Below are 16,804 nucleotides of genomic sequence, written 5' to 3'. Positions count from 1 at the left end.
CGCGCAGATCGCGCGTCAACTGACGTTCTTATCGTTGGTCGATATTGCGCGCGCATGCTGCTGTAACGCCCCTTATATAAAACACCATAAGTGTTTTGTTATCGCGCTCAGTTACGCCATTCTGTTGCGGGCGGTAACTTAGCTTCTCTCTACTAAACATATGGCGTATCTCCATTGAGAATTACTCATACTTACGTCTTTTTGTTTATTGTAAAGTAGGTTTTAAAATGATAAGGCGTATGTACGGAAAATGTGCGATGGAACTGGATGTTTTGGATCTGGTGATGGTAAAGCAAGTTGGTGCAGTCCGCACTGCGAAGATTATGTCAAACCCTGGGCTTTGGTGTTGTCAGAGTTGTTTTTCAGCTGAATTAGGTCGAGTTTGGACCTTGAAGGCTAGCTTTCAGTGGAGTGGAAGATGTCGGCTTTATGCCGTGAAAACTGGTTCAACGCTCAAGCGGCTACGTCGACTGATTTAAGAACCTTTTTGACTTAGTAAGATTTGCCTAACTTCTAGTGCCTACCTTAGAAACATATGTAGTGGCAAAAGCTTTTTTTCGTATATTTACGGAAGCGTCAAGCTGGTTCTAACAGTGTCAGTACATCTTGTACTGAGACTGACTGAAATAGCATGACACGTTCACTCGTAGGTAAAAATACGAAGGCAAATCTTTTCGTACTACATCTGTAGCTGATGTTAGTCTTTATAATGTAGGAGTAGAATGTAGGAATGTATAAGTAATATTTTATACAGTTATGTGTTCAAAGATTTGATACGTCATAATCAAATTATGTGCTTCTTGGTTCTAATAGCTATAATTTCAATTTTCACGTGTTCAGCTGACGACTTGTTTACTTGTCAATATAATTGATAATAATTAAATTTATAAAATTATCCACGTTAAGTCCATCTTAATGTTTTATATTTTCATACTGGTGTAAATTTTGTTCTAAATCCGTAACAGAAACGCAGAAATATTTCATACCATTCTAAGTTACTGGTAGAGTTTATGCATGACGGGCCCCGACGCAAAAACGACGGGGTGTTTAAGTTTGACGCGTCTGTCTGTCTGTATGTATGTGTGTCTATCTGTGGCATCGTAGCTCCCGAACGGATGAACCGATTTAGTTTTTTTTGTTTGAAATCAGTTTGCAAAGTCAGGAGTGTTCTTAGCCATGATTCATGAAAATCGGTCCACTGTATCGGAGGTCTTTTCTTTTTTTTTGGTTACTTTAGATTAGTTCAATAAGATGTGTGATAACTTGATAAGAGGAATATTTTACGCAGTCGCCATAACTAGGTCAAAAGTGTGCCAACGCTAAGCCGTTACGAAACCAAATGCCGCCCTTTCGTGGCTTCGGCTAAACTGATTTTCGTAAAATTTATTCATAAGGATAAATAAGATTAGTACTTATTGGAGTTATCTTTGAGCTGTTTTCGTCTAAAATTGCGTTTTAAGGGGCTTCAATCGTATTTATTTAAGGTACCACGGGGCAAATCCCGACTGGGGGGGCAATTGTAACATTTTGACGACCGGTCTGGCTCAGTCGGTAGTGACCCTGCCTGCTGAGCCGCGGTCCTGGGTTCGAATCCCGGTAAGGGCATTTATTTGTGTGATGGGCACAGATATTTGTTGAAGTCATGGATGTTTTCTATGTATATAAGTATGTATTTATCTATTTAAGTATGTATATCGTCGCTTAGCACCCATAGTACAAGCTTTGCTTAGTTTGGGGCTAAGTTGATCTGTATAAGGTGTCTCCAAATATTTATTTATTTATTATAACTGATCCATTATCACACTATTGAGTTGAGTTCCACATGTATCCATTGAACACGGGTGCCATATATTATTTTAACCAGTGAACTCTAATAAATAATGCAAACATTGTAAAACATAGAAAAGAATGGATCAGTTGCATTTACCCCCCTAGTCGGGATTTGCCCCGCTGTACCTTGTTAATTGAACTTAATTTGGCAATAGCCTTACTTTTAAATTGCTTTTTTAAATTATGCAATTTATTTTATTTATTTACGTTAGAAACGAAACGTCGAACTTAATGCCAAACGTTTTCTGCCGGTTAACATTTTGGCTGCTACTATAATATATGCTAGATATTAAAAATTAAGGTGCATTAGGGCAATTCCGAATGACAGAAATGCTCTGGTAATTCCGAAAGGGGAATCTTGATATGATGGAAATAATGGTGATATATATGCGACTTTCGTAATTAGACGACTTTCGGAATTACCCTAATGCACCTTATGTAGGTATTGGTAATGCGGTTAAAATGGATTTTTTACGACTTAGTGAAACTGCCACTAGGTACTATATCCGATATCTACGACGTAATTTAAAACAAATAAACCTCATAACGAAATTACATAGTGCAATTTTAACAATTACTATAAGTTCGTTGCGTTTATATAGCCCGTTATCAGCATTGCGCTAACATGACAACATATATACTACATTATAGAATTATTCCGAACGGGTGCCAATGTAAGGCAGTGTGTCAATGCTATGTCGCCCCAAAAAGGTAGTAAACGACAAAACAATAGGCTGAAATCGATAACTTTTCTCTGAAAAACTGCAGTAGTTAGTCCTTAGTGGTTCCGGAAAAATTCTACAGATGGCACTTGCATTAATTAACATTTTTATTTTAGCGCCATCTATAACTTAGCTTATGAACTAGCGTATGTAGTAACCTAGTAAATGGCTTATAGGGTAGATTCGTTTTGTAATCGTTCCGGAAAAATCGTGTAGGTGGCGCTACTAAAATGATACCGTTTTGATTTAAGAGCCATCTAGCGTTCAGTAGACAAACTATGATAAATAGATAGAGCTTGACATGGGTCATGTTGTTTAGTCGGACCCATGCCGATGTAGTTAACTTAAGTTATAATAGATGGCGTTGATGATAATGTGTGCTAACGTATCGTTTGCAAATAAAACATTTTTAATTTTGTAAATATTATCACTTTCCCCCTTCATGCTTTTAATTTCTTTAGTAGAGTATAAGTATTAAGTAAATGTAAAGAGAAAACCGTATTTTTCTAATGTAAAATGTAAAGTAAATTCTTGTGTGTTAAAATATAAATAAACAATTAAAAATGTACCTGCCTATTTTAAAACTAGCCAAGCGATATTTCAACTTTTACTAGCAGTTTTTCAAAACTTTCTTAATATAGGTACAAAATGTTGTACATATTCCAGATTAATAATACCTACGTAAGTAATTAATTGTTTATTGTTTGCCTACTAAATCAAAATGTTCAGTTACCTGTGGTTTTTAGTTCAATGATCATCAATGCATTAAACATAAGTATAACTAGATAGTTAAGTCCTAAAATAAGCATGCCAAACCTTATGGCCCCTGTACACACATGGCCAACGGTTCCACCAGCCCTTTGTGAAACCCCTTGGCCAAGATAAGAGCCGCTGTTTACACATTGGCGAACCAATCACTTGGCATTGGCTCTTCATGAAAGATGGACGTGGATTGGAAAAGTCTAGGAAATTCTAGATCATAGACATTGACAGAAAAATTTGATTAAAAAATAATAACCCCGTAGTAAAATTAAATTATTTGAAATATTAACAATTTTTTTAATATTATGATAAGAACATTTATCTTTTTTAGGAAATACATTAAACATTTGCAAGGTTATTTTATTTCCTAAAATCTACACTATTATTGACATAGATAAACTTATTATTTTCGTAAATATTTCACTACCGTCCTCTCTGACGGCTGACGACCAACTGAATGAAGCGCCAACGTGTAAACGCAGTTGGCCATTGGCGCCAAGATCCTTTGATGTGTGGACAAAAAACCGACACGAATCGGTTGGCCGGCAAGCGCAAGCGCCAACTGCCAACTTACGGCCAAGTAGCCCTCTACACACATGGCCAAGGGGGTTGGTGGAACTGTTGGCCATGTGTGTACAGCGGCCATTATGAAAACTGTATTTTTAATTCCCCAGCCTTGTCTGACCATACATTCATTCCTCTATGCATTCATTGAACCATGATTACCGGCTCTTATCATTCAATCCCCATTTATTTATGACCCGGTTGACAGTTCGCAGCATTCTCTCGCGGAGCGCGGACGCGCCACGTCACAGATACAATATGGAATTTGACCCGACAGGTAATTCATAAACAAAGTTTACATCATTATTTTCATCACTGCTTTTGTTTTCAATGTTGGTAGCGTATGTTTCTCATTTATGGCTACTTATTCTAACGAACATGTTCTAATTGTTTATAAGAGAAGATGGTTAGTGATAGCAGAGAAGTGTTTATTTAGTTTATAGCTTTAGTATTAATACCTATTTTGTTTTAAATAAGAATATTGTACGTGTAGAAGTACGTACTATGTAATTGACTTGGCCAAACCGGCTGATATCGCATGTCTATATGTACATTTTAGTTTTAACTTTATTTAATTTAAGATTAATAAGATTATAATGCTAAGATATTTTTTTTTACTTGGCCGATTTTTGAGTCTCACTGTCACTAAAATACCGGTTGAAAACGGTGAATTGCCTATTATTTTCAATGACAATTTTCTGAATTCGAACGCCGTGAGACTCAAAAATCGGTCTCCTTATACCTAAACTTAATTATAGAAATAGGCACCAATTAGAACTTATCAATATCTTTAATTTCTATAAACTTAATAAACCATGGTGATATCAATACAAATAAAAAGTGGGTTAATTAGGAATTAACTTAAGGCACACAACAATAAAGCATGCAAATATTGCAAATTCCTTAGATACGGACATTGTGTATCAATAAATATGTAAATGTACTTTCACTTGATTAAAGACTAGGTATTTTTTGCTGACTATATTTTACGTGTGATTTCTAGTTTTTAAACAGTCTTCCAAAATCTCAAGGAAGGAGGTTATCAAGTCGTCTGTATACATATTTTTTTATTTATATATATTATATTTATTTATTTCATTGTATTAAATCATCTTACGCATTTATGAGGGCAAAATAAAGATAAAATGTTATATGAAGTCAAGCAAATTTCGCAAAAAAAAAAACGTTTTTTTTTTATGTTCTTTCACATAAAAAGTAAATGTTATTTGTAAAACTGGCACTTAAAATAAACATTTTATTTTAAATACTTTTTTGCAATGAGTTACTAGTTATTTTTTGACATCTATCAACGAGGATAGTTAGATTATGTCAATTTATTTCCGATAACGGCATCATCGCCATCAAAATAGCGTTTTTTCTGAGAAATAATAAGTAATTGTTATTTTTTAAAATGCTTATAACTCTGAAAGTAGGCAAAATCCAGAAAAGTTTATATGACATTTTACTCTTCACACATGGTGAGGAATACGCTGTTAAAATTATTCAGTTCCCTCATGTTACACCGTGTATAATATGCTCATACACGGCCTTATTTACTATGAGCACAATATATTAAAGAGTACTATCGCACAGTATGGCCACTCCCGCTCCCCGCTGAAAGCGCCGCCCACCCCCTCTCGGTTACCTCACAGTTTCCGCCAGTCAAAAACGCGAATAGTTAACCTGTCATATCTCACTCATACAAGCATGGTGCGCGTTCACCTACACGAACTTAGAATGTGTGGTAGGAACGCGCCTCTTTAATATATTTGATCGCCAGTGTCCGAGATGTGCTAATTATGACTGCTATGAGTCTATTTCATTGCAATATATCTTACTTTTGCATTACGTAGTTCAATGTCAAGTTTATCAACAGGTCAGCTTATGTTTAGATATCCCTTAGATATGCATTTATAAGTTTTATAACTAGTACTCAACACGAATGCGAATAATAAAACACTCTTATATCTATTACCTATAATAATAAACCTAAGTTATAAATAGATAAGTCTACCGGCGGTTGAGCCGGGAATCGAACCCGGATCTTGAGCTTACACGTGTAACCATTACACTATCCGGCCACTTCGTTGGCATTTCACATTATCCGATCCGATATAATATATCGGAAAGATTTCAATAGAAAAAATCTAAGATGGCGCCTCTAATGAATGGGATATCGGTCCGACATCCGATATCGGATCGGATAATCTGAAAACACTGTAAGGAAAGAGTTAGATAGATAGATAGATGGAGTACTCTTTATTTGCACACCTTAGCAAAAGATACAGTGGAGACAAAACAAATGATTATAAATAGAGGCAGACAACAGGCGGTCTTATCGCTAAAGAGCGATCTCTACCAGACAATATTTGGGTAGCGGAAATAAAAAACATAATCAAAAAGAGTAGGTTCTTCGAAATAAAAAATCATAATTATTCTAATTTCCAACACACAAATTGAATAAACATACACATATAAGAGAATATAAATAGACTTACATAAACATACTTAAATAGTAATATACAACACAAGAGTTGTGACATCTGGCGTTAATTTTTTGGCAGATGAGACACTGTTGACACCTAGTGTCGAGTAGTGGTAAGTATAAATAACTCGCATTTACAGATGTATGGAGTTACTATTACTCTTCCCTTATTTATTCCTCTATGAAACACTCTTTCTCTAACTGCCCAGCCACGACATTGGTCTAAGCGCGACAGCGGCGAGAGCGGCCATACATTGAAGCGAGACACAGCGATGGGACTTTTCATTCGCACGTATGGCTGCCGCTCGCCGCTGCCGCGCTTAGAGTTTAGACACTTTAGACCAATGTCGTGGCTGGGCCGTAAGGCTTTGTCTCAAACGCTGCACTGGTACTTGATCACCATGCATCACTTCGTGCCGAATTTACTTTGACAATCCATACTATTTAAGGTTATAAATGGGAAAGTGTGTGTCTGTTTGTTTGTCCGTCTTTCACGGCAAAACGGATCGACCAATTGACATGATTTTTTAAGTGGAGATAGTTGAAGGGATGGAAAGTGACATAGGCAATATTTTCCACATGTTTAGTAAATTTTCAAAAACTTATCTTATCTTCCAGAGCACCAACACGTCCGCTATAACCCGTTGAAGGACGAATGGGTGCTGGTGTCCCCTCACCGCTGCAAGCGGCCCTGGAGCGGCCAGACTGAGGAAGCCCCTGATGATGTACCGGACCCTAACAATCCTTTGAAAGCTGGTGCTGTGAGGGCCAATGGCCAGGTTAGTACAAGAACCTAAATAGGTCATCATAAAAAGGCCGCTGTACACATTGGGCCAACGGCTGGGCCAATCCTTTGCCCAGCCCCCTGGCCAAGCGTGTAGAGGGCTACTTGGCCGTATGTTGGCAGTTGGCGCCAGCGCTGGCCGGCCAACCGAGTGGTGTCAGTTTTTTGTCCACACATCAAAGGATCTTGGCGCACATGGCCAACTGTGTTCACAAGTTGGCGCCTCATTCTAATGTGAGGTATTAGGCCGTTTTCACATTATCCGATCCGATATCGGGTGTCGGACCGACATCCTACACCCGATAAACGCTTCCGATAGTGTTGGATGTCGGTCCGATAAAACGCATTGTTCCAAATCAATGAAGTATGATTTTGTATCGAAAAATATTTTCAAATTATTTTATATTTAATAATTATACGCACTACATTTCAAATATTTTATTGTAAAATTTAAATAACGATCATAAAAATACTCAAGAGTGGCAGCTAAAATAAATAATTTTACATTTAACTATATCTACTAAAAGATGAAAAAAATAGTATCCGCAATTCGGACCGATGAATACCAATCTTTTTTATTTTCAACAGAAATTCATCATTGACAACTTATGGATAACAACAAATGATAGGTCTGTGATAACAACTATTTAATAGACGCCATTTTTGTCACGCACACTACTACAAACGTATACCTACATTATATACGCACACATACAAATATTATCGGCCGACAGCTGGCGGGGGGTCCGGCATGCCAAAAATGTCGGAAGCGTCCTGCCAATATCCGATATCGGATCGGATAATGTGAAAACGGCCTTACAATCCTTACATGGAACTGTTTTTATTTTTACAATTGGTGAATCTTTGGTTTTTATGGAATAGCGTTGAAGTCAACCAAAATTCACACGGAGCCCCCAGAGAGGTTTTGCGGAGACCTAGGGCTCCGCGGAGCACACTTTGAGTATGGCTAGTCTATGGTTTAAGTTTGGGTGGAAAAAAGACTGGGCTATTGCAAAGAAATCGGACATCTGCCATAACATTGTTGGCACAAGTTGTCGAGGTAGGTGGTGACTCGCCACTCGATAGATGGGCACCTGTTTTGCCATCATAAAGACGGGTATTGGTATTATTATTAGGTATACCTACTAGTGAAAAATATGAACCTGGAATTTAGGTACATTCCATAATATTTGCTTTGGTCTATGGCAAGTGAAATTATCGTGTAGTGTACCATTTGTAACCATGGTTTGCCGTCCGACTTTATCAAAGATGTCAATTCAAGATCAGGGGGCCGATTTTTGAGTCTCACTGTCACTAAAATATCGGTTGAAAACGGTGAATTGCCTATTATTTTCAGTGACAATTTTCTGAATACGAACGCGTGAGACTCAAAAATCGGCCCGCTGGAGGGCGATTTTTGAATCTCGCATACGGGATTTTGTCACTAAAATACCGGTTGAAAACGGTGACTCGCTTATTATTTTCAGTGACAATTTTCTGAATTCGAACGCGTGAGACTCAAAAATCGGCCCGGTGACTTCAAAACCATTTGCGTTCCAGAAAAATCCGTTGTACACGTCCACCTACGTCTTTCCGAACGACTTCCCGGCGCTCCTGGAGCGGGTTCCGGAGCCCCCGCCACCGGAACACCCGCTCTTCCAGGCCAAGCAGGCCAAGGGGACCTGCAGGTACTCATACGTCACGCCTCCCAAAAGCGCTAGGCAGAGCTCATTAAACTGCTCAAACGAACTCCATTACGCAACGAACTCCATTACCATTACCATTACCCTCAAGGCTCAAGCTAACGCCGTGTCTTGCGTGGGCGACGGTCGCGCGACCGTCGCCGTCGCGTCTCATACTTCAATATCGATAAGGTTTGATTTCATATGCGTCGCATCGCCGTCGTGCGGCCGTCGCCCACGCAAGCCACGGCGTAAGCAGGCCCAGGGATCTGCAGGTATACCTAGGTAGTTTCAGTAAATGGAGTGTAGGTATACCTACACTAAATGCAAGTTATTTGTAGTGACATCTAGCGTCATTTACGCATCAATCAAGCGTCAACTAGCGTAAATTATCAGTACTGCTACTTGTTAATAGATGTCGCGACGAACAAAAAGTCTAATGCTCAACAATTTTTAGCTAATATTACAATAGTATTAATCAGTACTCTGTTTTCAATTCCTTCTACTTGTAATATAAGTTGTAAACTGTTTTAATATTAAGTACATTTTTGGCAGACGCAACACTGGTGGCACTTAATGTCGAGTAGTGATAATTTACGTTATTTGACACGTGATTGACACGTGGATGACGCTAGATGTCACTACAAATAACTTGCATTTACTGATTGATGTATACAGTTACAACTCTTTCCTTACTTTTCTCTCTTCCTTACATTCCTCTATAATACTTATCGCAACGACCCGAAGTACTAAGCCCTCAAGGCTCAAGCTAAGCAGGCCCAGTACGGGAAGCATGGTCGCGCGATAGACGATAAAATATCAGGCCGTCCCTATCGCACTTAGAAATAGTGCGATAGGGACGGCCTGCTATTTTATCACTTATCGCGCGACCATAATTGCCTGCCAGGGATCTGCAGGTATACCTACAAAAAAGTACGAAAAAGCCGATTAACTTACGACGCGTACAAGGCGTAGACCCTTGTTCATCAATATCCTCAAAACTCATCCTTACTTGGAGGAGTCACAATTGACAAACATCATCGATTAATTGTCTAATAAAATGTAGTTATATTCACAGAATTTGATTAAATACTATATTATTTTGTGATTTACAGAGTGATGTGCTTCCACCCGGACTCAACGACGACCATCCCGCTTATGAGCGTCGAAGAAATCATGGCCGTTATCCAAGAGTAAGCAATTTGTACTTAAACAGTTAGTGTGAGGCCGAGTGTACTCTAGGAGCGGAGCCATCGGCGGGGCGGACGAGCGTGTGTATAGCTACAGCCTATGCAGCGTCATAAAGGAATAAGTAAGGAGTCTCCATACATCAGTAAATGCAAGTTATTTGTAGTGACATCTAGCGTCAATCACGCGTCAAACAGCGTAAATTATCAGTACCACTACTTGACACTAGGTGCCAACAGTGTCGCGTCTGCCAAAAATGTAATATTAAAATAGTTTACAACTTATATTACAAGCAGAAGAAATGAAAAAAGCTGAAGCTCTTGTAATATTAGATACAAATTGTTGGCCATTAGATTTTTCATAATTTTAAATTAAAGGAAAAATGGAAAAATTCACACCTCCGGCAGGACTCGAACCTGCGACCTCTGGCCTTGCCGGGGCCATCGCGCTTCCAACTGCGCCACGGAGGCCTGCTGGTTGTGTGCGAATTTATCCATGCCTTTCCTCAATTCTCAACCGCCTTAGGGTGGCGTTATAGCAAACATCTACCCGTAAGAATAGATCTTAACAGGCACTAGAGTCTCAATTTACATTAGATTTTTGTTCATCGTGACATTCATTGACAAGTAGCAATACTGATAATTTACGCTAGTTGACGTGTGATTGTCGCTAGATGTCACTACAAATAACTTGCATTTACTGATGTATGGAGTTACAACTCTTCCCGTACTTATTCCTCTATGGCAGGGTGGAGTCAGGACACTTATATGAGCTTCAATTGTTTTGTTTAATACACACGCAGCACGCCCCGTCCCGTACAACGCCCAATATGAGCGTGCACGAGGGCCGCACACTAACGGCCCGGCCACGACATTGGTCTAAGCGCGGCAGCGGCGAGCGGCAGCCATACGTGCGAGTGAAAAGTCCCATCGCTGTGTCTCGCGTATGGCCGCCGCTCGCCGCTGTCGCGCTTAGACCAATGTCGTGGCTGAGCCGTTACACTCAACATCTTACAGCTGTTGAACGTTCTTCGCGACATCTATTGCCAAGTAGCAGTACTGATAACTCGGTTACTTGACGCCAGATGTCGCAAGCCAAAAAATAAACGTTTTGGATTTCTGTACGAAAAATGATACATGGTTGGAGCATTTCTTTATGATATCCATACTTAATATTATAAATGGGAAAGTCAGAGTGTCTGTTTGATTGTCCGTCTTTCACGGCAAAACGGAGCGACGACTTGACGTGATTGTTTAAGTGGAGATAGTCAAAAGGATGGAAAGTGACATAGGCTACTTTTTGTCTCTTTCTAACGCGAGCGAAGCTGCGGGCAAAGGGCCAGTAACAAATAATTTCACAATTTCCAGGTGGAAAAACCAGATGACAGAGCTCGGCCGCAAATACACCTGGGTGCAGATCTTCGAGAACAAGGGTGCTATAATGGGGTGCTCCAACCCCCACCCCCACTGCCAGATTTGGGCCTCCAGCTTCCTGCCGAACGAAGCCAGGGTCAAAGACAGGTGAAAAAGGCACTGGTCCCACCAAAAACGAGAGTGATGAGTTATCGGCGGCGATAGTTTTTTTTTTATTAGCCTATATGGTGTCCCACTGCTGGGCAAAGGCCTCCCCTTCCTTTCTCCAGTCCTCACGGTTTGATGCCCGCTCTTGCTAGTCGCTGCAAAATAGGTCGTCCCGCCATCTCTTCTTTGGTTGTCCTCTGCCCCGGCTAATTTGCGGTAACCACTCAGTCGTCACTGTCGCCCACCGTTCCGGGTGCATCCGGCAAACATGCCCTGCTAAATAAAATAAATAAATAAATATTGGGGACACCTTACACAGATCGACTTAGCCCCAAACTAAGCAAAGCTTGTACTATGGGTGCTAAGCGACGATATACATACTTAAATAGATAAATATATACTTATATACATAGAAAACATCCATGACTCAGGAACAAGTATCTGTGCTTATCACACAAATAAATGCCCTTACCGCGGGATTCGAACCCAGGACCGCGGTCGTCAAATAAAAGGTAGAGCGAGCGATTCATCGCTGGGCGACGAACTATATTGTTGTATTATGTTGTTAGTAACAACTTATTACTAACCATTTATATGAGTCTAAGTTATTTGAAATAGATAAATATGCGATTCGCATCAGTCATAAAATCACATGTTGAAAACTAGTAAAATCTGTTGTGAATCTGATTTGCCCAATGGTTGACTGGTAGAGAATGCCTTAAGGCGTTAAGTCCGCAATTTGTACTTTTTATTGTTAATTTGTGCATTGTGCAATAAAGTTTAAATAAATATGAAAAGGGTGACTTAGAACGTCTTGTTTACATAGCCCTTGGCGTCTATTTCAGACGATTTATGGTGCGATGTTCGAGAGACATCGCTTTTGGTGGCTAAACAGACCTTTGTGAGAGCAAACTTTGACACGTGGCTGACTTAAGTGCTACAATTTTTGATTATTGAGTAGAAAATGTCAGATTTGAACTTTAAAAGAGGCGACAGATAAGCAATTTCGCAATGGTGGTGGTAGATAGTTCCAGCACTGTATGGCAGCAAAGCGGAAGCTGCCTCGTGCTCTAAGTACATAAATTATAGGAGTAATAACTACGAAAATCATCAACTCATATTTGACTGTTGCAGGTGCCAAAAGGAATACTTCACGAAGTCCAAGAGGCCACTGCTAGTGGACTACTTGGAACAAGAAGTCCAGAAACAGGTACATTAACGTTATACAAAATGTGTAATTAGTTACCTCCTGACTCTCGAATTATGTAGGACCCATAGAGAATTAAGTAAAGAAAGAGTTGTAACTCCACACATCAGTAAACAAGAATTATTTCGTAGTGACATCTAGCGTCAAATGGTGCAAATTATCAGTACTGCCACTTGTCAATAGATGTCGCAATTCTTCTGCTTGTAATACGAGTATAAGTTGTAAACTGTTTTAATATTACTTTTTTTGTCAGACGCGTCGTTCTTAACACCTAGTGTCGAGTAGATAATGATAGTTCCGCTACTGGACGCTAGATTTGACTCAACTAACTAGCGTTTCGGTAAGAAAACTGATGTATGGAGTTATTACTCTGCTTACTTATATTTTTCTATGGTAAGACCTGATATAATTTCCTTTGTGCTTCAACATAGGTATGGTTCTTCAAGAAGCTGATATACATATAGGGTTCTGAAGAGTCAGAAATGCTTAAATGTTTCCTATAATGTTGTTTTTGAAAACGACGGGGTGTTATAAGTTTGACGTGTCTGTCTGTGTGTGTTTGTCTGTGGCATCGTAGCTCCCGAACGGATGAATCGATTTCGATTTAGTTTTTTTTTGTCCGAAAGCTGAGTAAGTCGGGAGTGTTCTTAGCCATGTTTCATGAAAATCGACTATGTCGCGATCGGGGTTTTTTTCAAAATTTTAATTTTTGTCCATATACAGATGTTCGCATCCCATCAGACGGCTAGACAAGCTCGTTTGCCATCAAATAATAGTTATTTGTTATACAAGGGGGCAAAGTTGTATTTTAACGCCGAGTGTGGAATTGAAAAACGAGCAAGTGAAAGGATTCTATAGTTGAACCACGAGCGAATCGAGTGGTTCGAGAATAGAATCCTGAACTTGCGAGTTTTTTAACACACGAGAAGTAAAATACATTTGCACCCGAGTGTAACACAAAACTTTTCCCCTCACTATAGCGAGGAAACTATAACGCAAAAAACGCACAGGTGGTAAACCATCTTTATTACTAGATTCACCTACTTTTATACATTTTAAAGCAGTTAATTTAACTTTATTCAAGGTCAAATTACTTTACTCACTAGTGGATAAAATGCGGTTTTACCCGCTGGTATTAAAGGACAAAACACGTGTTTCCGAGCTAGTGAGGGGAAAAAATTATAATAATATCTGTGTATTGCAGGAACGTATAGTTCTCTTGAACGAAGAATGGGTGGTGTTGGTTCCATACTGGGCCGCGTGGCCTTATGAGACTATGGTGCTGCCGCGCCGCGGCCGCCCGCAAAGACTCACTGACCTTGATGATGCTCAGGTAAAACATAAATGAATTTACTGAAATATGTTAGGGTTAGCCTTTAACACTTTCGTAACCGAGCATTTCTTTTTTTTGCCAATAAAAAAAATTTGATTGTTTTAGGGAATTTTAGGTCAGTTGTACTCAGAATCACGAGTAGTTTCAATCTCACTGGGAGACAAAAAGTGTCCCAGAATTTCCATACATTTTTGTTACTTTCCTCTTTTGTTACCCCACACAACATGTATGGAAAATGGTAACAAAATAAGAAAAAATCGTATGGGACAATTTTTTTAGCTACTAGGATTGAAAAAGCTAGTAATTCTAAGTAGAAAGAGCATATTTTTTTTCAAAAATATCACACTTCATAAAAGTGGCAAAAAAAAAAGAAATGCTCAACCAAGGATTCGCCTGGTAGACACTCGTGAACATGCGCGGATCCAGGGGGGGGTCATGGGGGTCATGACCCCCCCCTGGAGCCTAAGTTGGCCATACAAATAGACCACGTGACCCCCCCGGGGGCCCCGGGCCTTGACCACGTGACCCCCCCCTGGGCACAAAGCTGGATCCGCGCTTGCTCGTGAACTTTGCTCGGATGCCGTTGGGTGGGTTGTCGCCATACAAGCGGGCGGATATATTTATATAACGTCCGGTTTCCGTAAATGAGCCCATTTTTTGACCGTTATCATAGAGGAATAAGTACCTAAGGCAAGAGTTGTGACTCCAAACATCAGTAAATGCAAGCTATTTGTAGTGACATCTAGCGTCATCCACGCGTCAATCACGCTTCAACTAGCGTAAATTATCAGTACTGCTACTTGTCAATAGATGTCACGACGAACAAAAAGTCAAATGCTCAACAATTTTTAGCTAATATTAAAATAATAGTAATCAGTAGTTCAGTACTCTGTTTTCAATTCCTTCTGCTTGTAATATAAGTTGTAAACTGTTTTAATATTACATTTTTGGCAGACGCGACACTGTTGACACCTAAAGGTGATGTTACACGGGCAACACAATTGCCGGTAATTCACATACCATTGCCAGTTTGCTCCATAGTTAGTTGATACGTATTGAACAAACGCGGCAATGGTATGTGAATTGCTTGGTGGCACTGATAATATACGCTAGTTGAAACGTGATTGATGCGTGGATGACGCTAGATGTCACTACAAATAACTTGCATTTACTGATGTATGGAGTTACAGCTCTTTTATTTCTTTACTTATTCCTCTATGGCGGTAGTGAATTTGTTAACGTTTGCCTATATTCTTCAGGTCCGGTCGCTCGCCGAAATCATGAAGGCGCTAAACACGAAGTATGACAACCTCTTCCAATGTAGCTTCCCCTACAGTATGGGCTGGCACGGTAAGATTTATATAAATACAAAAGTGTTAAACTTAAAATGAGAACGAATATCAATAAGTACAATATTAAGAATATGCGTCGCTGACTGATAAAATAATTTAGTTTTAAAATTAGAAAAGTACTGCCTTGGGTGAGACTTGAACTCACGGCCTACATTATTAAAAATTCAATTTGTATTTGATTTGTATGTAAGTATGTAATTTCAAGAAAGTTCTGGAATGCTATGTAAAAACTATCAAAGTCAATACCTACCCATATGGAGGTCATTATAAATAGGTACCAATTTGTGACGCTAGTACCTACTTAAACTTATACATATTCGGGGGGCATTATTTTTAATTAAAAACACTTTCTCTTCAGGCGCTCCAACTGGGCCATCAAAAACCCCAATGGACTCTCCCCATTGGCTGCTGCACGCCTTGTACCTGCCGCCATTGCTGCGTTCCGCAAGCATCAAGAAACACATGGTTGGATACGAGTTACTGGCCCAAGTGCAAAGGGATCTTACCCCCGAGCAAGCTGCCGCCAAGTTACGAGAGTGCGACCACGAAGTGCATTATAAGAATAAGAAATAAAGTTTGATTATTTTTTGTTGAATTTAAAGAGTTTTATTACAAAATTTACTATCCCAAAAAGTTGTCTATGATTTGTAATTTTTCTCTCAACTCATTCATTCCTTTTTCAAATTGAGCGCGTTAGTTTTGTTGTTGTGGTAGCATTGTGCAATATGTTGCCATTACTTAAAAACGATAATACACAAAAAAATACGAAATTAATACATATTTCAAGTAACTTAGAATTTAGAATAGATAACATTTGTGAGTGTGTTTAGTAAAACGTCCCACTTTGTGGGTTACCATTAAGGAGAGATTTACTTGTATCTTTATATGAATAAATTGACAAAGCAATCGACAAAGTGGGACGTTTTTCCGTGCACACTCACATTTAATAAATAAGCCTAAAACCATTTTCAACCGGTAGACACAAAGCAGAAAGTTCTCTTTATGTAATATGAGCTCAAAGTTTAGCAATCTTTTTAACCCTTTACCACATATGGTTCCAAATTTGGAACGTAATGTTATTTTCCTCGTAAATCAATTGAAATGTCATTTGTTTTGCTCAACTTCTACCGGGTAGAAAGTATGCATACTACGGAACATTTTCTGTACTCGTTATGACTTCTATCTAGTCAGTGGTCCATGAAACGTTTTCATTTCTACCGACGTTCGGCAATTTTTAGTTGCAAGTGCGATCTACAACTTTGATATACGATTTTCGTGATTGTATTCAGTGTAATAAATATATTTTAAGTAGTAATTATTAAAACAATGGATGCCGCATGATTTTACGGTAAAACGCATAAGTATTTATATTTAA

The 16,804-nt window shown here is 39.1% G+C and overlaps 1 protein-coding gene and 1 non-coding gene across 2 annotated transcripts; one reads left to right on the top strand and one right to left on the bottom strand.

Moving 5' to 3' along the window:
* The first annotated feature begins 4,007 nt into the window (after nt 1-4,007).
* On the top strand, nt 4,008-16,024 carry LOC125239315 (probable galactose-1-phosphate uridylyltransferase). The gene is made up of 9 exons (XM_048146859.1): nt 4,008-4,155; nt 6,982-7,142; nt 8,708-8,835; nt 9,945-10,022; nt 11,385-11,537; nt 12,672-12,747; nt 13,949-14,077; nt 15,337-15,427; nt 15,788-16,024. Exons 1-9 carry the CDS (start codon nt 4,017-4,019, stop codon nt 16,000-16,002), a joined length of 1,170 nt encoding a protein of 389 aa, XP_048002816.1. The 5' UTR covers nt 4,008-4,016; the 3' UTR covers nt 16,003-16,024.
* Trnaa-ggc lies at nt 10,413-10,487 on the bottom strand. Its single transcript has one exon. It is a non-coding gene; the product is annotated as a tRNA-Ala (tRNA).
* Nucleotides 16,025-16,804: the final 780 nt, after the last annotated feature.

Source organism: Leguminivora glycinivorella, chromosome 25 (assembly GCF_023078275.1).
Source record: "Leguminivora glycinivorella isolate SPB_JAAS2020 chromosome 25, LegGlyc_1.1, whole genome shotgun sequence".
Taxonomy (NCBI): Eukaryota; Metazoa; Arthropoda; class Insecta; order Lepidoptera; family Tortricidae; genus Leguminivora; species Leguminivora glycinivorella.
This window is presented reverse-complemented; position numbering and strand designations above follow the sequence as displayed.

Bases quoted from the DNA above. Each gene is read 5' to 3' on its own strand.
- LOC125239315 (XM_048146859.1), top strand. From the start codon at position 4,017: ATGCATTCATTGAACCATGATTACCGGCTCTTATCATTCAATCCCCAT. The intron at 14,078-15,336 runs GTAAAACATAAA...TATATTCTTCAG, and splicing joins CTGACCTTGATGATGCTCAG to GTCCGGTCGCTCGCCGAAAT. The intron at 15,428-15,787 runs GTAAGATTTATA...CTTTCTCTTCAG, and splicing joins CTACAGTATGGGCTGGCACG to GCGCTCCAACTGGGCCATCA.